The 20,332-nt window shown below is 42.3% G+C and overlaps 1 protein-coding gene across 10 annotated transcripts in view; it reads left to right on the forward strand.

Annotated features, from left to right (window-relative positions):
* The window catches only part of taf2 (TAF2 RNA polymerase II, TATA box binding protein (TBP)-associated factor), a 172,836-nt gene that overhangs the window by 36,905 nt on the left and 115,599 nt on the right, over window positions 1–20,332 (forward strand). For all 10 annotated transcript variants that reach the window (XM_061819042.1, XM_061819045.1, XM_061819040.1 and 7 more), the window contains 4 exons: window positions 1,129–1,270; window positions 2,091–2,322; window positions 7,986–8,170; window positions 19,322–19,435. In XM_061819042.1, the coding sequence (XP_061675026.1) occupies window positions 1,129–1,270; window positions 2,091–2,322; window positions 7,986–8,170; window positions 19,322–19,435 (673 nt within the window). The remainder of the gene's footprint in view (window positions 1–1,128; window positions 1,271–2,090; window positions 2,323–7,985; window positions 8,171–19,321; window positions 19,436–20,332) is intronic.

Below are 20,332 nucleotides of genomic sequence, written 5' to 3' on the forward strand. Positions count from 1 at the left end.
TTTCAATATGTATTTTTTTTACTCGCAACAAATTTTACGTACGTGATTTTTCGTGCTCGACTGTGCAAATTTGCGAGCGCGAAGGCGTGCTCGTCAAATGTGAGTGACTGGTGTGTACATTGAGGGGAAAAAAATTAACTTACATGATTTTAGCAAATGACTTCAATATAGCAGAGTAAAACAGTTAAGGGGGTTAGACTCTAGGTCAGCCATATCCATTAATCTAAGGAAGTGCTTCTCAATTATTTTCTGTTACGCCCCCACTAGCAAGTTCTCCGCTGTGAATATAAGTAACATTAGAGAAAACAAAAATAAATTAGAAATATACTTCAACCTAGAACAAAGAATAATTTTTATAATAATTTTTTATTCTGTAACAGAAATGATTTTGAGCGCATCAATTTGCCTGAAATTAAAAAAATCCTTGTGTAAACGGTAAACATTTTTGACTGACTTATTGCACATTTTGATTGTGGAAAATAAAATGAAATAAAACCAATAAATAATAACTTCAAATTCAGTTCAGCATCCTTAACTTAACACAATATATAAAACTTATTTAACTTGCAAAAATTTTTATAAATCTGCTGTGGTGTTTTGTTTTATTTATTTTTTTTTAATAATTTTTTACCCATTTATTTATTTTCCGCTGGGGCAATTTGTTACCCTACCTTATATGATGCTTTCAAAATGATGCTTGCAAAAAGGATGGAGATGGCTGTAGTGAACACTTATTTCCAGAAGAGGGAGGAACATATAGTGACCTACAAGAGCGGAGGTAGAAGCACGCAGGTGGATTATATTTTGTGCAGACGATGTAAAGAATAACAACCCTCCTAGCCAGCGAAATGCCAGGAAGATGCGACGGTGATTGTCAGTGGGAGAGCAGCTCTATCACACCACACAAACTAAGATACTGGGTGTTTATGTTTGGTAGAATTTGGGGAATCCGGTGCCTATTTTTTCTTTTCGTATCCTGAATTTTTCATCACTAGAGATGTTTGTAAGTAGAGGTACCAATGTACTCACCAATGTAATCTCATCCTGAATGACAGTTACCCAAGTTTGTCACAAAACGTTTGTCTACTGTTAATGATTTTTCTGTTTATTGTGCGCTTTTATCTTTAGATTCACATCTTTTAAAGGTATATATTGAATTTTCCCTGGACCAGCCTAAAGGAGGTCTCCACTTTGTTATCCATGATTTGGAAGGCAGTTTGGCAGAGAGAGGTGCCCACGTGTTCTCCTTCGGACACCATAACTCCACTCGGTATTCATAATAATTTTTTTAGGTACAAATCATGAGGTAGTTTACATAGATAAATGTTCACATGTTCCTTATTTTTTTGCTGTTTACTTTAATGTCCAAATTAATGAGCTTAAAACACAACATCTACTTACAGGGGCTGCCATGTTTGTATTCTAACAAGTGTGATTCTTGAGAATGTAATTCGATTTACGCAATTAATCTGTTCCGGAAGTTGTTTCGTAACGTATAACTTTCGTAAGTAGAAACGCACTTTACAGGTAAATAGTACCGCTTTTAAACCAAGATACAGTCCAGATGTTTACATTTTATTTAATCCACTGCCATTTTTTTCCTTTCGTATCCTGAATTCCTTTCGTAAGTGAAGACAAATAGTTTCCTGGAAGGCTTTTTGTAACCTGAACCTTTCGTTAGTTTACACTTTCATTCAAGTAAAGGTACCACTGTTTACAGTATAGTCACCAGATCTGTCTTATTTTTCGTCTTGATTTTCAAATAAATGTTATCTCCCAAAAAGGGGGTGCTGCAAAGAAAGTTGGGGAACCCTTAAGTTACAGGGACTCGTTGTTCTAGGGCAGGGACACATAGTTTCCATGACATGTGCATCCCGGGACTCTCGTATTCTGAAGTGTAAAATGATCAATGTGTTTAAACTATTGGTCTGAGGAAAATGTACAATGTATGTTATGGAATACCTTCATGAACCAAGGTCTCACTGAAAGGAAAGACATTTGTTTGGTGAACTGACTGAAGCAGAGCTGAAACAAACATTTTACTATTTTTTAAATATGAAATTAATCATCTTATTTGACCTTTTCGCAAGGTTCTGGTTCCCTTGTGTGGATTCCTACTCAGAGCTGTGTACGTGGAAGCTTGAGTTCACCATAGATTCCACCATGGTTGCAGTGTCATGTGGTGACCTAGTCGAGACAATATACACGCATGACATGAGGAAAAAAACTTTCCACTATGTCTTACCTATCCCAACTGCGGCTCCCAACATTTCCCTGGCTGTAGGGCCCTTTGAAATCCTTGTTGACCCCTACATGCATGAGGTGAGTTTGCTGTTGTTTTTGAATGTTAAAATATACATACAATGTACGATATGTCTTCTTTTGAAATATTTACCTTTTGGATGGACCACTGATATTTTCACAGTTGGGAAAAATAATTCTAGTATTTGCGGTAGTATTTGTGATTCAACAGTTGTATAATATTGTAATTTTAAATATCAATATTTTCATGATCTCCAGCAATGTGTACATACTTTGCAGGGAGAAAGTTTTTTAAAAGATGTGGAATTCGAAACACTTGAAACCCTTTTTCCATTTTCAGGTCTATTGTGGCATCAGGTCCTAATTGCTGTAAATAAACCCCCATCAGTACCTATTAAGTGTGTGAGACTAGCAGAATGAAAATAAATCTAGATATTTGCGTTTGAGAATTTGGTAGAGTAATTAAGTAATTAAGCCAGGTAAAGCAGTGGAATCTTATACATTTTATACTCTCTACATATTCACTAAAGTTGGCATCTCTATTTAATTCATCACAATAGAATACACACTTGAAGGTATTTGTTGTCTTGCTACAGGACACCTTGGTTGTGAGTATGAACCAGAAACCCCTCAGAAGCAAATTATATACAGTGACAACTGTTAAAATGATTATTCATTCTAGATTGTGCAGTTAAAACTTGTAGTGTGGGAGATGGCCCCAAAGAACTCTGTAACTACATTTGGTAAAGATTACACAAACATCTTCTCTCGTCTCATCCCAGATACTTTAGAGAATCATTGTAGGGCCGCATATCAAGCTCTGGTCTTTATCGGAGGAGAAAGTAATTGAATTAACCCCTTTACCCGAGGACCTCAAGACAAGACTTTTGAAATTGTTAACCCAAGTATACTCCCACTCTGCTCCACAAAACCCTTGACTGTTTTCGAACCCTTGGAGAGACACAAGGGCTCTGCTAATGCAGTTAAAACGTGCTGATAAGGGAGAGACCTCTGCTAATCGATAGTGATGAATCACCGATGAGGAACACACGGTTCTTTGTGATACCAAACAACAGGGGGGTATTGAACCAAGCACATTGTGAAAACTCGCAGGAAGTTGTCCCTAAAAAGAGGGAAAGTTGGTTCAATTAGTTCCAAAGAGGTGGGGAAGAGGAATTCCGACTCAGTCGCTGTAGTAACTGGCTCAGTGAACCTAACCTGTTTTGGCAAGTCTTTTTGTGATAGAATAATTCAGGAAGGCAATCTTGGTTTTTAATACAAAGATACAAATAATACAAAAAAGTGACAGTGGGAGGGGAAGGAGAGAGATTACGAGATGGCCAGCTGTCTTTATGCCCTTTGCAAGCTGCCACACTCTCTGAAACTGAAACTCAAAAAAGCAGATTAAAAGGTCCTTCAGTCAGATTCACTAAATTTCAATGTGGTAACGATTGAACCTCATTCCAGCCAGCGGCATACTGATAAGGAAATGACAGACAAAGCACTTCAAATTCTTTATTGTCAGATATGTTAGACATAGATGACATACAACATTCCTGAAATAGTATTCCTCTCAGATCTGCAGTCCCATAATAGAGTTGAAAATGAATACATAAAATATAAATGAGATGGTCTGTCCAAAATATGTACATTGTGCCTTTTACTATCGAGATATGGTCTCGAGTCAATAGTGATGGGTACCAAGGAGATAAAATAATAATGGCAGCAAAGCATAGAGGGAATTGAGCATCCTGATTGCCTGATGGATTTTTGAGCCTGCTGGTTTTGGCCCAAAGATTCTGCAGTCTCCTCTCTGTGGGCAGTTTTTGAAGAGGGAGTGGGATGGGTGAGTGGGGTCACCAGCGATCCTGGTGACCTTGTGGGTGAGGCGGGCCTTCAAAAATGTCCAGAAGGTAAGAGCAAGAGACACCGATGATCCTCTCAGATGCTCTCACAGCGTGTTGCTGGATCTTGCGGCAGGGGGTTTTGCAGGTACTCCACGGTGATGCTCAGCCACAGGATGTCTTGATCATTCCTCAGGAATGGAGATCATGACTGGGGACAGGCCTCTCACTCTTTTCAGTTTCCGCAGTAAGTGCTGCTTTTGATCCTTTTTAGCTTGTGCTGTGGTGTTAGTGGTCAAGGACAGGTCTCTGGACATATATACACCCAGGAAATTGGCGCTGCTCACCTGCTTTACTGCAGCAATGTTGATGGTTAGCGGGGATGATGGGTGTGCCCTCTCCTGAAATACATTATGATCTCTCCTTAGTCTTCTCCATGTTCAGGTGGAGATTGTCCTTGCATTCCTTGTTGTTACTTTTCTGACCGCTTTCAAAGCAAAGCAATGCAAATTTATTTGTATAGGGCATTTCATACACAAGGTGACTCAATGTGCTTTACATGATTAAAAGCATTTGAATATAAAGAAGGAAAACATTTAAAACAGGAAAAAGTAGCAACAAAATAAATGCAGTAATCCCTAATTTTTTTTGCAGTTGGGCCCAAAACCACCTGCGAAAAGTGAAAAACCGCAAAGTAGTAGGGGATGTAGTTTTATGTGGATACCAGAATGTTTAAAATATGCGAACAGTATTTGTACTTTGCAAAGTAAAGACAAAAATAGTTAATTAAATCTTTAATTATAAAACCTTAGAAATTTATACTGTTTTATAAATTTATCATATAAGTACAGGGAGTCCTCAGTCTACGATCGAGATCCATTCCTACATTGGCGACATAATTCGAATTTCACCGTAAATCGGATTTAACCATAAAATTCAACATTTACGATGACCAATGGTGTTGGCTTCTGAGGATAAACGGGTCAGAAAATGCATGGGTGTAATGAAAAAATATAAGATCCTTCACTTACCATTACTGAGAGGTGGTTGGCGAAGAATGAAGGGAGGCTGCGTTTAGCTATTCCAAAGGAAGCATCTGCAAGTAGCCGTTGCTAGCGGTAAATTCCTCCTCAGCGTCCTTGCCTTTTTGCTATTTCAAAATTACAGTGCCTTGTTAAAGTATTCGGCCCCCTTGAACTTTTCAACCTTTTGCCACATTTCAAGCTTCAAACATAAAGTTTAAAGTTTAAAATATCCCCAAAATGTTGTTCCATTTTAGGATTGTGTCCCACTTGTTGATTCTTGACAAAAAATGTAATTTAATATCTTTATGTTTGAAGCTTGAAATATGGCAAAAGGTTGAAAAGTTTAAGGGGGCTGAATACTTTCACAAGGTAGTGTAGAAAATATGCAGTCTCTTTTCCCTGAATGAACTACAACTACTTCTTTTCCTTTTGGCTTGTCCCCGCTATGGGTCGCCACAGCGTGTCATCTTTTTCCATCTCCGGCTTCTTCCTCTCGAACACCCACTGCCCTCATGTCCTCCCTCACAACAGCCATCAATCTTCTCTTTAGTCTTCCTCTCACTCTTGCAGCTCTTTCAGAATGCTGCAGATCGTGCTCTGACCAGAACAAAGCGGTCAGAGCATATAACTCCAATCCAAAAGTCTTTGCACTGGCTTCCAGTCATCTTGAGAATACATTTTAAAGTTCTGCTACTAGTCTATAAATCACTAAATTATTTCGGCCCTGAATACATGAAAGAAATGCTTAAGGCATACCAACCCAGTAGACCTCTGAGATCGCCTGACTCAGGTCAAATACTGGTGCGCATTGTCCAGCGTAAACATGGTGAAGCAGCATTTTGGTATTATGCTGCGCACAAACAGAATAAATTACCAACAGAGGTGAGGTCACCCACAAATCTGAATCTTTTTAAATCCAGGTTGAAAACTCTTTTTTTTCCTCATGCTTTTTAGAGTATTTCTACTTTGTAATCATATTACTTGCACTGGATGTGGTTTTAATTCTTTTTTTAAAATGTATTTATTTTTGTTTTTATCCCATTTTAAATGTTTTCTCTTTGTTTTCAAAAGCTTTTAATCATGTAAAGCACATTGAGTTACCCCGTGTATGAAATATGCTATACAAATACACTCCATCCTTAGCACCTACCAATATACGAATATGCTCACTCTCTTGCCTGTGGACATTTCCAAACCATTGAAGTCTGCTTTCTCGAACTTTGTCTCCAAAACATCCAACTTTGGCTGTCCCTCTAATGAGCTCATTTGTAATCTATCCAACCTGCTCACTCTCTGCCACCTCCAGCTTTCCTATCTGTTGTCTCTTGAGTGCCACTGTCTCTAATCCGTTCATAACGGCTGCCCTCACCACTGTTTTATAAAGTTTGCCTTTCATCCAAGCAGAGACTCTTCTGTCACATAACACACCAGACACCTTCTGCCAGCTGTTTCAACCTGCTTGGACCCATTTATGATGAGATGAAAACAAAACGTTTTGGTCATAATTCCACTACCTCTTTTTGGAAGAAGATGAATGATGAGTTCCATCCCTACTATGGGGGTGGTAGCATCTTGCTTTGGGGGTGTTTTTCTGCACATGGGACAGGACGGCTGCACTTTATTAAGGAGAGGATGACCGCGGCGATGCATTGTGAGATTTTGGGAAACAACGTCTTTCCCGCAGTCAGAGCATTGAAGATGGATCGTGGCTGGGTCTTTCAACATGACAATGACCCGAAGCACAAAGCCAGGAAAACCAAGGAGTGGGTCCGTAAGAAGCATATCAAGGATCTGGTGTGGCCTAGCCAGTCTCCAAACCTAAACCCAATTTAAAATCTTTGGAGGGAGCTGAAACTCCGTGATTCTCAGCGACAGCCCAGAAATCTATCTGATCTAGAGAAGATCTGTTTGGAGGAGTGGGCCAAAATCCCTCCTACAGTGTGTAGAAACCTGGTGAACAACTACAGGAAATGTTTGACCTCTGTAATTGCAAACAAAGGCTTCTGTACCAAATATTAACATTGGTTTTCTCAGGTGTTCAAATACTTATTTGCAGCTGTATAAATAAATCGTTAAAATATCATACATTGTGATTTCTGGATGTATTTTTTTAGATTATCTCTCACACAGTGAACACGCACCTACGATGAAAATTTCAGACCCCTCCATGATTTCTAAGTGGGAGAACTTGCAATATAGCAGGGTGTTCAAATACTTATTTTCTTCACTGTATCCAGGTGTTAGAATGACCGAGTCAAAGTCCAGACCTGAATTCAATTGAGAATCTGTGGGCAGAGCTGAAGACTGCTGTTCACAAACACTCTCAATCCAACCTCACTGAGCTTGAGCTGTTTTGCAAGGAAGAATAGGCTAGAATTTCTCGATGTGCAAAACCAATAGAGACATACCCCAAGCGACTTGCAGCTGTAATTGAAGATGGCGCTACAAAGTATTAATGCATGGGGGCCGAATTATATTTCATGCCCCACTTTTCAGGTTTTTATTCCCGTGCATGCCTGTCTGCCTGCCAAAACCTTAACAGCCGGTCTGTGAAAAATAATGCCTACTCTAAATTAGTCCACGGTCCAAAAAACATTGGGGACCACTGCCGTACATGACACATCCCAAATACCATGGAGGAGATTGACAGCGCTCAGTCACGACGCAGAACACAATGTAGGTTTTCTCTTAGCGAATAAGGATACAGAATACAATGCGCATTCACACTCTATAAAAATCCTACTACACTAAAAAATACACGCACAAAAAAAAGTCAGTGTAATAGCGTGGCCCCGTAAATTGAAATGCGTTGTTGCACGGGAAGACTATTTATTGTTCTTTTTCCTCCTATCAGGTGACCCACTTTTGCCTGCCACAACTGCTGCCTCTTCTCAAGCATTCAATGTCTTACCTGCATGAGATTTTCGAGTTCTATGAAGAAATTCTTACATGCCGCTACCCATATTCTTGCTTTAAGACTGTGTTTGTGGATGAGTCCTATGTGCAAGTGTCTTCCTATGCTTCCATGAGCATCTTTAGGTAAGCATGAAACTTTTTTTGTACCTCATCTTTTATTTTGATACATTTTGTTTTCTTTTCAATGGTTATTCAGGGTGTCCCCCCCAAAAAAGTATACAAACTTCAAATAACGGACCTTTCCGACCTGTCAATCAGTCGTACATTAATAGCCAATCAGATAGCTGCATTGTCTTGCTTGACACACCCCTCTTGTGATCATGACCCACAAGCAATGCTGGTTATCAGTCGCGTGCGCTTTGAAAAGTTAATGTTACCAACAAAATGGTCTTCAGATGTGCCTGGGGAACATGCAATTCTGATGAAAGATATCCGGCCAGGTTACAAGGGGCCCGGTTGATTTATTTTCCAAAGCCTAAAACACAGTTGACAAAGTGTCTACGATGGATTAAGGCGTGTGGAAGAGCGCTCGTACAAATAAATGTAGACAAAATCAACAAACACAAGGTTGTATGTTCGAAGGTAAGGGAGAGGTAACTTCTCTGAGTTTGATTTAATTATTATCAGTGCTTTATACATTGTAGGAGAACAACTTTCACTTTGTTAGTGTATCACTGACCTGCTGAATGAAGTGTGTAGTATTTCATGTCGAAGAGTCGGGTTAGTGATACGTTAATGCTCGATGTCATGCAAGAGAAATGTCCATTTGCCTATTTGTATCACATCGGACTTTTAAGACGGAGCACTGGGTTCCGTTACGGGCCAAGTCAAATGAATACACCCACTCACTTGTAGAGACTACATTGATATTACTAATGATCTTTCCGAGTTAAAAGCTTGCTTTACATGTTCAGTACCATTCCACTATTTTAGCCTGTTGGATTTCAATATGAAATTTGTGAGGCATCAAACTTTTTTGCATTGATTGCCAACGTTTCGCTGGAACTCTGACATTGCGTCCTGCTTCGTCCAAAATCCTAATTCCGTGTACATATCCTTCCGTAAAATAGTATAGACCTCTCTGTAGAACCCTCTTGGACAAGTCTTGTGCATTTGGCAAAAAACCCCAAAACCGCAATGTTACCGGGAATACGCGAGAGAATCCACTTCAAACTTGTTCTGTTCACTCGCCATTTTGGAAGATTGTGGGGGATGGCAACTGTAGCCAAGGGGGGCGGCGCTGAAGATCGCCAGTCGGAAAAGGTCCATTGTAAACTTGATTATAATTCAAATAATTTGTTCAGTGTTGCATCTTGCATAAATTCACTGCCAGTCAACAAAAGTCGTGGACATCCCTTATTTATATTTGAATCATTTTAAAGTTGAAGTGAAGAGACCTCCGCGACGGAGGCCATGTTTTTTGTGTTAAGACAGAATTTTAAAGGTCTACTGAAATCCTTATATAGATTTTAAAATAGCTATTGTTATGAAAACTACGTATAATATTCTCACTTCAATGTTTACATGAAAAAAATGAGCAGAGAGGGTGTCATTCATGCGCAAAGTTGCGGAAATCTCACTCAACATCCCAGTGGCAGCCATTTTGTATGAAACATCATTTACAGATGTCACACACGCCATTTAGAAGATGCTGTGCCACCTGCTATGGGAGACGGACAATAGAGATTTTCAGATTTTTCTGACGCCCCTTCTGACAGCTTTTTTCGAATAAGAGAACATCTCACAATCGAGTGAAGTGACCGGGGCAGTATTGCCCTATCGTTTCGAGCCATATTTAGATGATGTGCGGATCACTTCTCACTAACATCAGACGCCCGACAGTATGTACGACAGTATGTAGCGTACTCAGGAGGAGGCATGCCGGGCTGAATAACTACTTCAGCCAGTTGGAGGGGCTCCTTTCTCCTCGTCCAAAATCCTAATTCCGTGTACATATCCTTGCGTAAAATAGTATAGACCTTTCTGTAGAACCCTCTTGGACAAGTCTTGTGCATTTGGCAAAAAAACCCAAAACCGCAATGTTACCGGGAATACGCGAGAGAATCCACTTCAAACTTGTTCTATTCACTCGCCAGCGCTGGAGTCGCACTGGAAAAACAGGAGACATGCTGATTTGGCGAAGACTCTCATCTTCCGTTGGTATGAATCTGTTTCTAAAATATCAAGATAGTGAAGCATCAACTTCAGGCAGTGGTACTAGCAGTGCATGCGCACTAGGGATTGCAAAAAAACGCTTACTTTCATAACCGGTTTTAACCGAACAGCTGTAGCAAAAAAACGGCACCATGGTGGTGTTTAAATAATTCACCCGCGGGACCTCGAGTTGGGGAGCGGGGTCCCGCACGGACTGTTTTTGTTGTTGCTCTTCCGGAGTGACAAATCCACAGAGTTCCCCCGGTTATGCGAGTAGTGTTTTGATATCTGCCAATAAAACAAGTTTACTCCCATACTTTGGAGCGTTTCCTCGATGCCATGTTTGATTTTTCTTTGAATTAACTGAATGTTCTTTTGAGTCCAACTTTACTCTAACAGCGAAACTTGAAAAAATGGAAATTATGTTGAAAAAATAGCGCAATGTAGAGTACCGGAACCGTAAGAAATGATCGGAAATTTTAACCGATTTCAAAAGTCCGATTACGGTTTCGGTTTTAAAAAAAAAAACGAAAGCCGGTTATAACCGGTTGCGATCCCGAATGCGCACCTACAGTTGTCCAGCCAGAAGTCAGGCTTTATGAACGTAGTTCAATACACGAAGACGGACTCGTTAAAGGCAGAGATCGTGTGGACTTTAAAAGTGATCTGCAGCCATTACAATTACAAATCTTGTGAAAATAATTCGAAAGTGTTTACAGTCATGTTCCCAGACAGTGACATTGCTAAAAACTACCACTGTGGGGAAAGGAAGACTTCGTACCTGGCGACATTTGGCATCACTGCCCACTTTTCATCTCTACTGCCTCAAAGCCAAAAAAGCCAGAATAGAGACTGACGTATCAACGCTTATTGAGAAGGCTGACAGACTGTGTGAGGGGGCAGAAGAAAAGAGGAATCTGAGGTTTATCACCGAGGCCAATGCACTCAGAGGCAGAGCAAAGGACAAGAGAGCCACTTTGGCACCTCTGCAGCAACAAATAGAGGAGGCACTGGGTAGGCTCAAGGAGCTAGAGTAGGGGTGCTGAAACAGACATCAGTAGAAGACATTTGTTATATTATAGTTGCAATTGTAGTTAGAATCTGTTTTTCTGTATACTGTTATGTGAAGACGTTGACAATGGTCATATCAATGAGAACTACCACAAGGGGCGACAGGTGATCACTGTCACAGGTACTGAGGTACTGGAACATTTGATGAACCAAGAACGGTTGATGGCACCATTGGGTGAGTCTTTTTTCCTTACTCTTGATTTCCCACGATGACCCTAAATTTTTCGTGTCGGCCCTAAATTTTTTTCGTGTCAGCCCTAAATTTTTCGTGTCAGCTCCTAAGAATGCCCCTAAAAAGCCCTTAAATTTTTTTGGTCAGACTGAGTATGAACCCTGATATGTCATCCCCCCAACTATTTTTTTATGGCTTGATACATACCAACCTGTCATTTAGGACCCACAAAGCTCTCGTCCTTTGCACCTGTGCAATCCATTTTTCACGATGAACTGAGTCTTTTGGGAGAGTGTGAAGAGTCAATCCATCCTCCTGAATGTTCGCGCAAAATCCAGACGTCATTTTGGCTAACAGGCAGGAAAAAAACAGCTACTTTCCCGCCGGTAAAACTGGTATAAACACACAAACCCACCAGTCTGGGTGTCTGTAAAAAATGTCACTTCCTGCTTCTTCTCCAAAAGAAATGGCTCGACAGGATTTTCATAGCGCGAGATGCAAAAATCCATATATGACAACATCATACATGGTTCCATTTCACCTTGTCCTGAATTCTCTTGAGCATCCCAAAGTTTTTTCCTGTCAGATTTGGTGATCCATCTGTGGTAACGTTGGCCAGCGTACTCCAACACCAACTTGTGCTTTTGTATGACCGCTGACACGCTGTTAAATAAATCCTCTCCACGTTTTTTTCCTTTCAGCGATTCTATATTCAGAAACTCCTCCGTTATCTCAAAATTCTCATTAATCCCTCTGATAAAAATTAAAACCTGGTGTCCTTTATATCATGGGTTTCGTCCAGTGTCAAAAAATATTATGTAAATGACTCCGCTTTTTTGTTTCGCTTGCCAGTTAAGTGTTCGTCAATTACTTAAATATGGCGAGTCACTGACCTGCATGATAAGCTAATTTTTTTCGAATTTGTTCTTGCTCTCAGGACATAAAATACTTGCTGTCTGTACAATGCACTCTTTAAGAAACTCCCCTTCGGAGAAAAGCTTGCTGGCCTTTGCTCGTTTGAAAGCCAGTAAATAACTCGTGTTCGAGCTTGCTTCTTGGATGGAAGTTGCTCGAATAAAGGTGTTTTGCTGAGCCTGCAAGCTCGCTACCAACCTGTCAGCGGTAGCTGTACGTTCCTTTTTTGAAAGGTTGCTGGCGTAATTAGCATGTTTGGTGGTAAGGTGACGGCTGATGATGTACTCTTTTAAAACTGCAACGGTTTCTTGGCAAATAAGACATTATGCCTTGGACTGGACTTCAGTGAGGAAGTACTTAGGCGTCCATTCTTTGTTAAACACCCGGCACTCACTGTTGACTTTTCTTTTCTTTGACATTGCTGTAGATGGCTTCTGATCTGACCAGTAGAAGAAAAGCGAAAACTGGAAATGACTCAGGGTCTGTAAAATCAAGACACTGTGCCTACTGCGCCACCTGGTGTTGAAATGCCTGTCATTACAAGTCAAATGAAATACATGTCATTGACATCAAACCTTAATTCTGTACAAATCTTCGGCCCGTTTGCTCACCCCGTTATACATACATCAAAACGCATATCGTGCAATCCCCCACGCACCAATTGGCTCCTCTGATTACTGCTTGTTGGACTGAATACCTACCCGCAGGCAGGCTAAAGAGATTGCATATCGTAGTGGGGACAGGGCCCTCTACAATCGCACTAGAAACCATCTGAATAAAGAAATTAACATTGCAAAGAGGGACGATGTCGTTAAACAGGAAAAACATCGTGACTGACTCTAAATCAGTCTGGCACGGATTACAATCTGTCATTAACTACAAGTGACGTTCTCCGGTAGCCAACAACCTAAATAGCTTTTACTGCAGATTTAAAATAGGCACTTCCACACTACGCACCCACCAAGCTGCACTGCAACCCACAGCATCTTCCACTCCACCTTCCTCTCCCCTGTTTAGTATCCATGAAGGGGACGTTAGACAGATCTTCAAACAACAAAAGATCAACAAAGCACCGGGCCCAGACCTTGTGTCCCAATTCTGCCCCAAAGTCTGCGCAGACCAACTTGCTCCTGTCTTCACAAAGATTTGAAGCAGGTCTCTAGAACTGTGTGAAGTACCAACCTGCTTCAAGCGCTCCAACATTATACCGGTCCCCAAAAAAGCAGCGGTCTTAGGTCTTCATGAATACAGGCCTGTTGCCTTGACATCTGTGGTCATGAAGGTCATGAATGCCTTGTGCTGGACCACCTCAAAAGCGTCACAGGTCCCCAAATGGACCCATTGCTGTTTGTCTATTGAGCAAACAGGTCTGCGGATGATGCAGTCAACATGGGTCTCCGCTTCATCCTTGAACATTTTGATAGCGAGGGTACCTATATGAGGATCATGTTTTTGGACTGCAGCTCTGCATTTAACGCAATCATCCCTGAATTCCTCTCCTCCAAACTTCTCCAGCTCCAGAGTCTCTCCTGTGTTTTTACACACTTGGCCATTAAAGCTGATTCTGTTTCTGATCATGACGTGTGATGAAAAGACGGATGGGTCCGTTCCGGCTGCCTTTTTTAAAATTAAAAACATCCTTAAAATCATGCTGTACATGTCAGTAGACCTTTAAGTTTCTCTGGAATGAAGAAAGGAAGACATTGTAAGTGGGAGAAGGGGGGTGTTCTAAGCCACCTCCAATGTTCAGGGATGGTCTTTCCACATTCATGTAGATTGCCTCTGTACTTTTTCAAACCCTACGGCTACCCTGTCTATATTGTGCACAGTTTTGGCCTCAAAAGCGTGGTCTTTATCTCGAAAGTACAGACACCTGAGTCTTGGTTGAGGAATGTACCCGTCTTTGTTGTGACATGGATTTTGAGGCACTCAGTCATACGTAAAGCACACCATATATAGTCTGTATGTGCACTTGTAGAAAGGGCTGAATGATATTGGTGGAAAAAAGCCTTCTAACAATATACTCATTCTTTTCTGCCAAAGAAGACAATTGGTGGAGAAATTTCTATTTTGGTTTCATCTGAGATTCTCCCAATCCTCTCTCTTGTCTTTTTCCTCTTTATACAAAGGCTCCCTTACGAACTTCAGGTGGGTCTGGATATGTAGTGGCTTCAGCACGAGGACACGGCTGGGACTGAAGGATTTGAGTCCCTGGAACTGGAGTGTGTTACTGATGGTAGTCTCTGTTGCTTTGGTCCCAGCTCTTTGTAGGTCATTCACTAGGTCCCACTGTGTGGTTCTGGGATTTTTGCTCACCGTTCTGTGATCACATTGACCCCACGGGTGAGATCTTGCAAGAAGCCCCAGATCGAGGGAGATTGTCAGTTGTCTTATGTCTTTTATTTTCTCACAATTGCCCGGAACTCCTCACCAGGGAGGCGTCCAAATCAGATGCCTCAGCCACAGGGATGAGAATTTTACGTGGATTTGTCGAATTCCCGAGTTTTTTCAGCTGAAAATGTCATAGTTGTGGAACGTGTAGATTCGTCGAGAATTTTTTGTTTTGTTTTGGGGGGTTGCGGGTTTCGGCTTGATGCGGGGTGAGGCTATGATCAAGACCGGCTACCAGCATTTATCGGCAACACTCGTCGTGAAATTAGTCACAGCTGTGATAGCAGAAAGCAGCATTGCTATCTGTAACGACAACATTCCGATTTCCGGCAGCATTCTGATGGTATTTCATCGGTATTTTCACTCTGATGTTATCATTTCTTAGAGAAGCATTCTATTTACCATGGCATAGATATAACTTATAGACATACGTACGCATATGTCATTGACCGGTCTGCACATTTTCCAGTATGGCGAAAGTCTTGGAGCGAAACGATGAAGATCGTGCCAGGGAAATTGATTAAAACCATGGTGTAAAAAACAGTTTCAGATGGGCATGGCTTGGAAAAAGTGTAACCGTGCAGATAGGAACGAAAACGGTATCAACATGTCTAACCGAACAAATACAAAACGTGGACATTCCTGGCAAAGTGCCGTGCACTCTGTGTTCTGATAGGAGCAGAAAATATCCAGGAACATATCCAAACCAGGTCAATCTACCGTTCCATTCTTCCCTCACTCATGAACAAGACGCCAAGAACTCCTCCACTTGAGGTAGGATCTCATCTCTGACCTTGACAGGGCACGGCACCCTTTTCCAAATGAGGACCATAGTCTCACATTTGGCGGTGCTGATTCTCATCCCAGCTTTACATTCGGCTGTGAACTATTCAAGTAAGAATTGGAGATCATGGCTTGAAAAAGCCAACTGGACCACATCTGCCAAAAGCAAAGATGTAATACTGAGGCAATCAAACCGTACAGCCTCTACACGTCGGCTGCGCGTATGTGTTCTGTTCATAGCTTTTATGGTTCTGAAAAGAATCTGTGACAAAAGGCAGCCTTGGTGGAGTCTAACCCTCAGAGGAAACAAGTCCCATGGAAAACATGCAAAGTTCTTTCGGCGGTGGGAGTTGGGACTTATTCTGAGAGCGGATTCTGCCAGTTGTTCCCCGAAGACCCTCACAATACATGGGGGCCTATCAAGTTGAACTGGCATTTTCCCCCACCATCAGAGCCAATTCACCACCTGGTGGTGATCAATTGATTTCCCCGCCCCTTTCTTCACAAGTGTCCAAGACATGCAGGCACAAGTCCGATGACACAAACACAAAGTCGATCATTGAACTGCGACTTCAGGTGTCAAGTGGATGTCTGGACATCCATATGTTCATACATGGTGTTCGATATTGGACATTCCGGGATGATGACAGAAGTCCAATAACAGAACAGCGCTCTGGTTCTGATCGGGGTGGGGGGTGGTTGGGGGCAGTTCCTCTCAATCACGCCCTTGTAGGTCTCACTGTCACTCACTGCCAGAGAGGTGACATTCCAAGACCCTAGAGACAGCTTCTATAGCTGGGAATCGGCTTGCCGAAGTCTCTGCCTTCAGCCATTAATAGCAACTCAACTGAATGTGATTTGATCTATTCACCGTCTCAATGTGTCTCTTGTTATATAATTACACCATTTTCCTCATAGTTGAAGTCCAGTAATCCCTTGTTTTTCAAGGTTAATTGGTACCAGACCCAAGAATGAAAATTGAAAATCCTCAAAGTGTGGGTAAGTCGACACTGAGCCCCTCCTGGATGACCAAGCTTCTCACCCTATCTCTAAGGGAGAGACCGGGCACCCTGTGGAGGAAAGTCATTTGGGCCGCTTGTATCCGGGATCTTGTTCTTTTGGCCCCGACCCATATCTCGTGGCCAAAGGTAAGGGTAGGAACGCAGATTGACTGGTAAATTGAGAGCTTCGCCTTCCAACTTAGCTCCCTCTTTACCACCACGGATCGATGCAAAGTCCGCATCACTACAGACGCTGCAAGGATTCGCCTGTTGATCTCCCGCTCCATTCTTCCCTCACTTGTGAACAAGACCCCAAGATACTTGAACTCCTCCACTAGGGACAGGATCTCATCTCTGACACGGCCACTTTTCCAACTGAGGACCATTGTCTCAGATTTGTAGGTGCTGATTCTTATCCCAGCCGCTTCACACTCGGCTGCAAACTGCTGCAGTGACTGTTGGAGATCAAGACTTGATGAAGCCAACAGAACCACATCAACTGCAAAGAGCAGAGATGCGATGCTGAGGCCACGAAACCCGTACACCGTCTATAAGCCTTGGCTGCACCTACAGATTCTGTCCATAAAAGTGACAAAAGGAACCCCTGGCTCACCGGAAACAAGTCCGACTTATTGCCGCCAATGCGGACCAAACTCTGACACCAGTTTTACAGGGACCGAACAGCCCTTATTATGGGGTCAGAACCCCATACTCCCCAAGAACCCCCCCCCACAAGACTTCCTTAGGGACACGGTCAAACGCCTTCTCCAAATCCACAAAACGTGTAGACTAGTTGGGCAAACTCCCACGCTCCTTCGAGGATCCTGCCGAGGGTGTCGAGCTGATCCACTGTTCCACGGCCAGGGTGAAAACCATGTTGATCCTCCTGAATCTGAGATTCGACTACCTGATGGAACGTCCTCTCCAGCACCCTTGAATAGACCTTACCAGGGAGGCTGAGGAGTCTGATCCCCCTATAGTTGGAACACATCCTCTGGTTCACCTTTTTAAAAAGGAGGACCACCACCGGAGTCTGCCACACCAGAGGCTCTGTCCCCGATGTCCATGTGATGTTGCAGAGGTGTGCCAACCAGGATAGCCCCACAACATCCAGAGCCTTGAAGAACTACGGGCGAATCTCATCCACTCCTGGTGCCCTGCCCCCAAGGAGCTTTTTGACCACCTCAGTAACCTCAACCCCAGAGATAGAAGAGCCCGCCTCAGAGCACGCAGTCGTGTTGGTGGAATTGAGGAGGTCTTTGAAGTATTCTCACCACGGCCTCACAACATCTCGAGTTGAGGTCAGTGTCCCATCCCTACTATACACAGTTTTGACTGTGCACTGCTTCCCCCTACTGAGACGCCGGACGGTGGACCAGAATTTCCTCGCAGCCGTCTTGAAGTCATTCTCCATGGCCTCACCGAACTCCTCCCAAGCCCGGGTTTTTACCTCCCACCGAAGCTGCATTCCGCTTGGCCACGCGGTACCTTTCAGCTGCCTCGGGAGGCAAAGGCCAAAAATTCCCGACAGGACTCCTTCTTCAGTATTCCTCACTGTTGGTATCCACCAACGTGTTCGGGGGTTGCCGCCACAACAGACACAGACCACCTTACGACCACAGCTCCGGTCGGCCGCCTCAGGAGTGGAGGTGCAAAAAATTGTCCACTCAGACTCATTGTCCCCCGCCTCACCCGAAGCATGAGCAAAGTTCTTTCCGAGGTGGGAGTTGAAATTCCTTCTGACAGAGGAATCTGCCAGCCATTCCTAGCAGACCCTCACAATACGTTTGGTCCTGCCACATTGGCATCTTCCCCCACCATCAGAGCCAACTCACCACCAGGTAGGGATCAGTTGACAGCTTCACCCCTCTCTTTACCCGAGTGTCCAAGAGATGCACTCCCAAGTCCGATGACATGACCACAAAGTCGATAATTGAACTGCAACCTCGGGTGTCCTGTTGCCAAGTGCACATGTGGGCACATTTATGCCTGAACATGGTGTTCGTTATGCACAATCTGTGATGAGCACAGAAGTCCAGCAACAGAACACCACTTAGGTTCTGATCGGGGGTGGGAACGTTCTCCTGGCTCCAGAGGGGGGCCCCGGTGACCCCTGTCCGGGCAAGGGTAACAGAGATCCAATTAGTGTACTCGTCATCAGGGTTTTGGAGTCATACTTTGTCTTTGTTAGTCCTGTATTTTCTTTTTTTTTTTTTTTTAATTCACTTCATTTGCAGATCACAACATAGTATTCATTTGGCATGACATTGTTTCTTCTTTGATTTCCACGAGACCGGTCAAGTTTAGTGTATTCCTCTCAATTAAGGCTAAATTGATAAGATGTTGACTGCCAAACTATAAAATAGGGCCACAGATTTTGGTCTCAGATATATCATGTCCCAATATTGTCTTTCATGAAAACCTGTGAGTTTTTAAAATTGCATGAAACAGAAGACATTTGGTTGCAAATGCATCAGCCATTCCAAGGTTGATACAATAAATACACTACATGAAAATTGCAACTACTGAAGATTTATTCACAAATACAATTATACTGTACCGTGAATGAATGCCATTTATTTGACATTATACAACTGTAAAAACGAGATAGGCTAACTTATGTCGTGCAATTGAACATTTAATTATTTTTATCCCGGTACATAATACTGCAATAACTATCCCACGAGAATGTTATTTTCATAACTTTAGAAATTCAGAAAAATTGTTTTTGTTTTGTGTGCATCCCCTACTCACATTTTTCACACAGGATTTTGCCATGTTTTCCAGCACCAACCTTCTTCATAGCTCTATGGTCATTGACCAGACCCCTTTGACTCGTCGTTGCCTTGCCCAGGCCTTGGCTCAGCAATTTTTTGGTTGTTTCATCTCCAGGATGTCTTGGTAAGGAATATTTTGTTAAAACCCACTGATTGTAGTTTTGGTGGTTGTTGTGGCATTAGTGATTCACCAAAGATTCAGCCACCAAAATGCTTTGACAAAAAATGTAAGTTTTTGACTGACTTTTTCACTGAAATAAAACTACCTTATTTATTGACAGCTGGCACACGCAAATGTGTACACCTCAGAGTAAAGAATAATTTACTCTTCATAAGCAACGCCTTGTAGACTATTACTGAATATCTAGTTGACTTGACTGGGAGGTCATTTTATGACATGCACTGTACACTCACCGTACATGCATTCAGCAAACTATTAGTAATATAAACAATTGCATCAGGAAGAGCATCCGGCGTAAAACTGTTCCAAACAAATATACGTTCATCTAAGATGACACGCTGTGGCGACACCTAATGAGACAAGCCGAAAGGAAAAGTTTTACAGTGGATACCCTTCCTGATGAAACCCCTCCGCATTTTAGCTGGGGAGAGAAGCTTACAGCACCTGCTATTTCCAGGTTGTCTCCCATCCAAGTACTAACCAGGGCCAAACCCGGTTTGCTTCCGAGATCTTACGAGATTGTGCGTTCTCACCCCGATGATATACTGGTACTTTGTGAAATTAGATATTCACACAGAAGGACTTTGTAAATATTTTTTTACTTCCTTTGCTTCCAAACTGAGAGAAACTACTCAAACAAAAGTCATTGTTTTTATTTTTTTCATTTTATTTTTGAAAGATTTTAAATTAATTAAAATACAAATGCATATTTTGGATTTGTGCGTGTCCTGCTGCAGCGTACAAAAACAATTAGCACTGTCTTCTACACACGCTCCAGATAGATTTTTCTTCTAAGTGCACTTGAGGCAGTCTTCTTTTACACATCGGCGGCATCTGTGC

The sequence above is a fragment of the Syngnathoides biaculeatus genome, chromosome 5 (genome assembly GCF_019802595.1).
Source record: "Syngnathoides biaculeatus isolate LvHL_M chromosome 5, ASM1980259v1, whole genome shotgun sequence".
Lineage (NCBI taxonomy): Eukaryota > Metazoa > Chordata > Actinopteri > Syngnathiformes > Syngnathidae > Syngnathoides > Syngnathoides biaculeatus.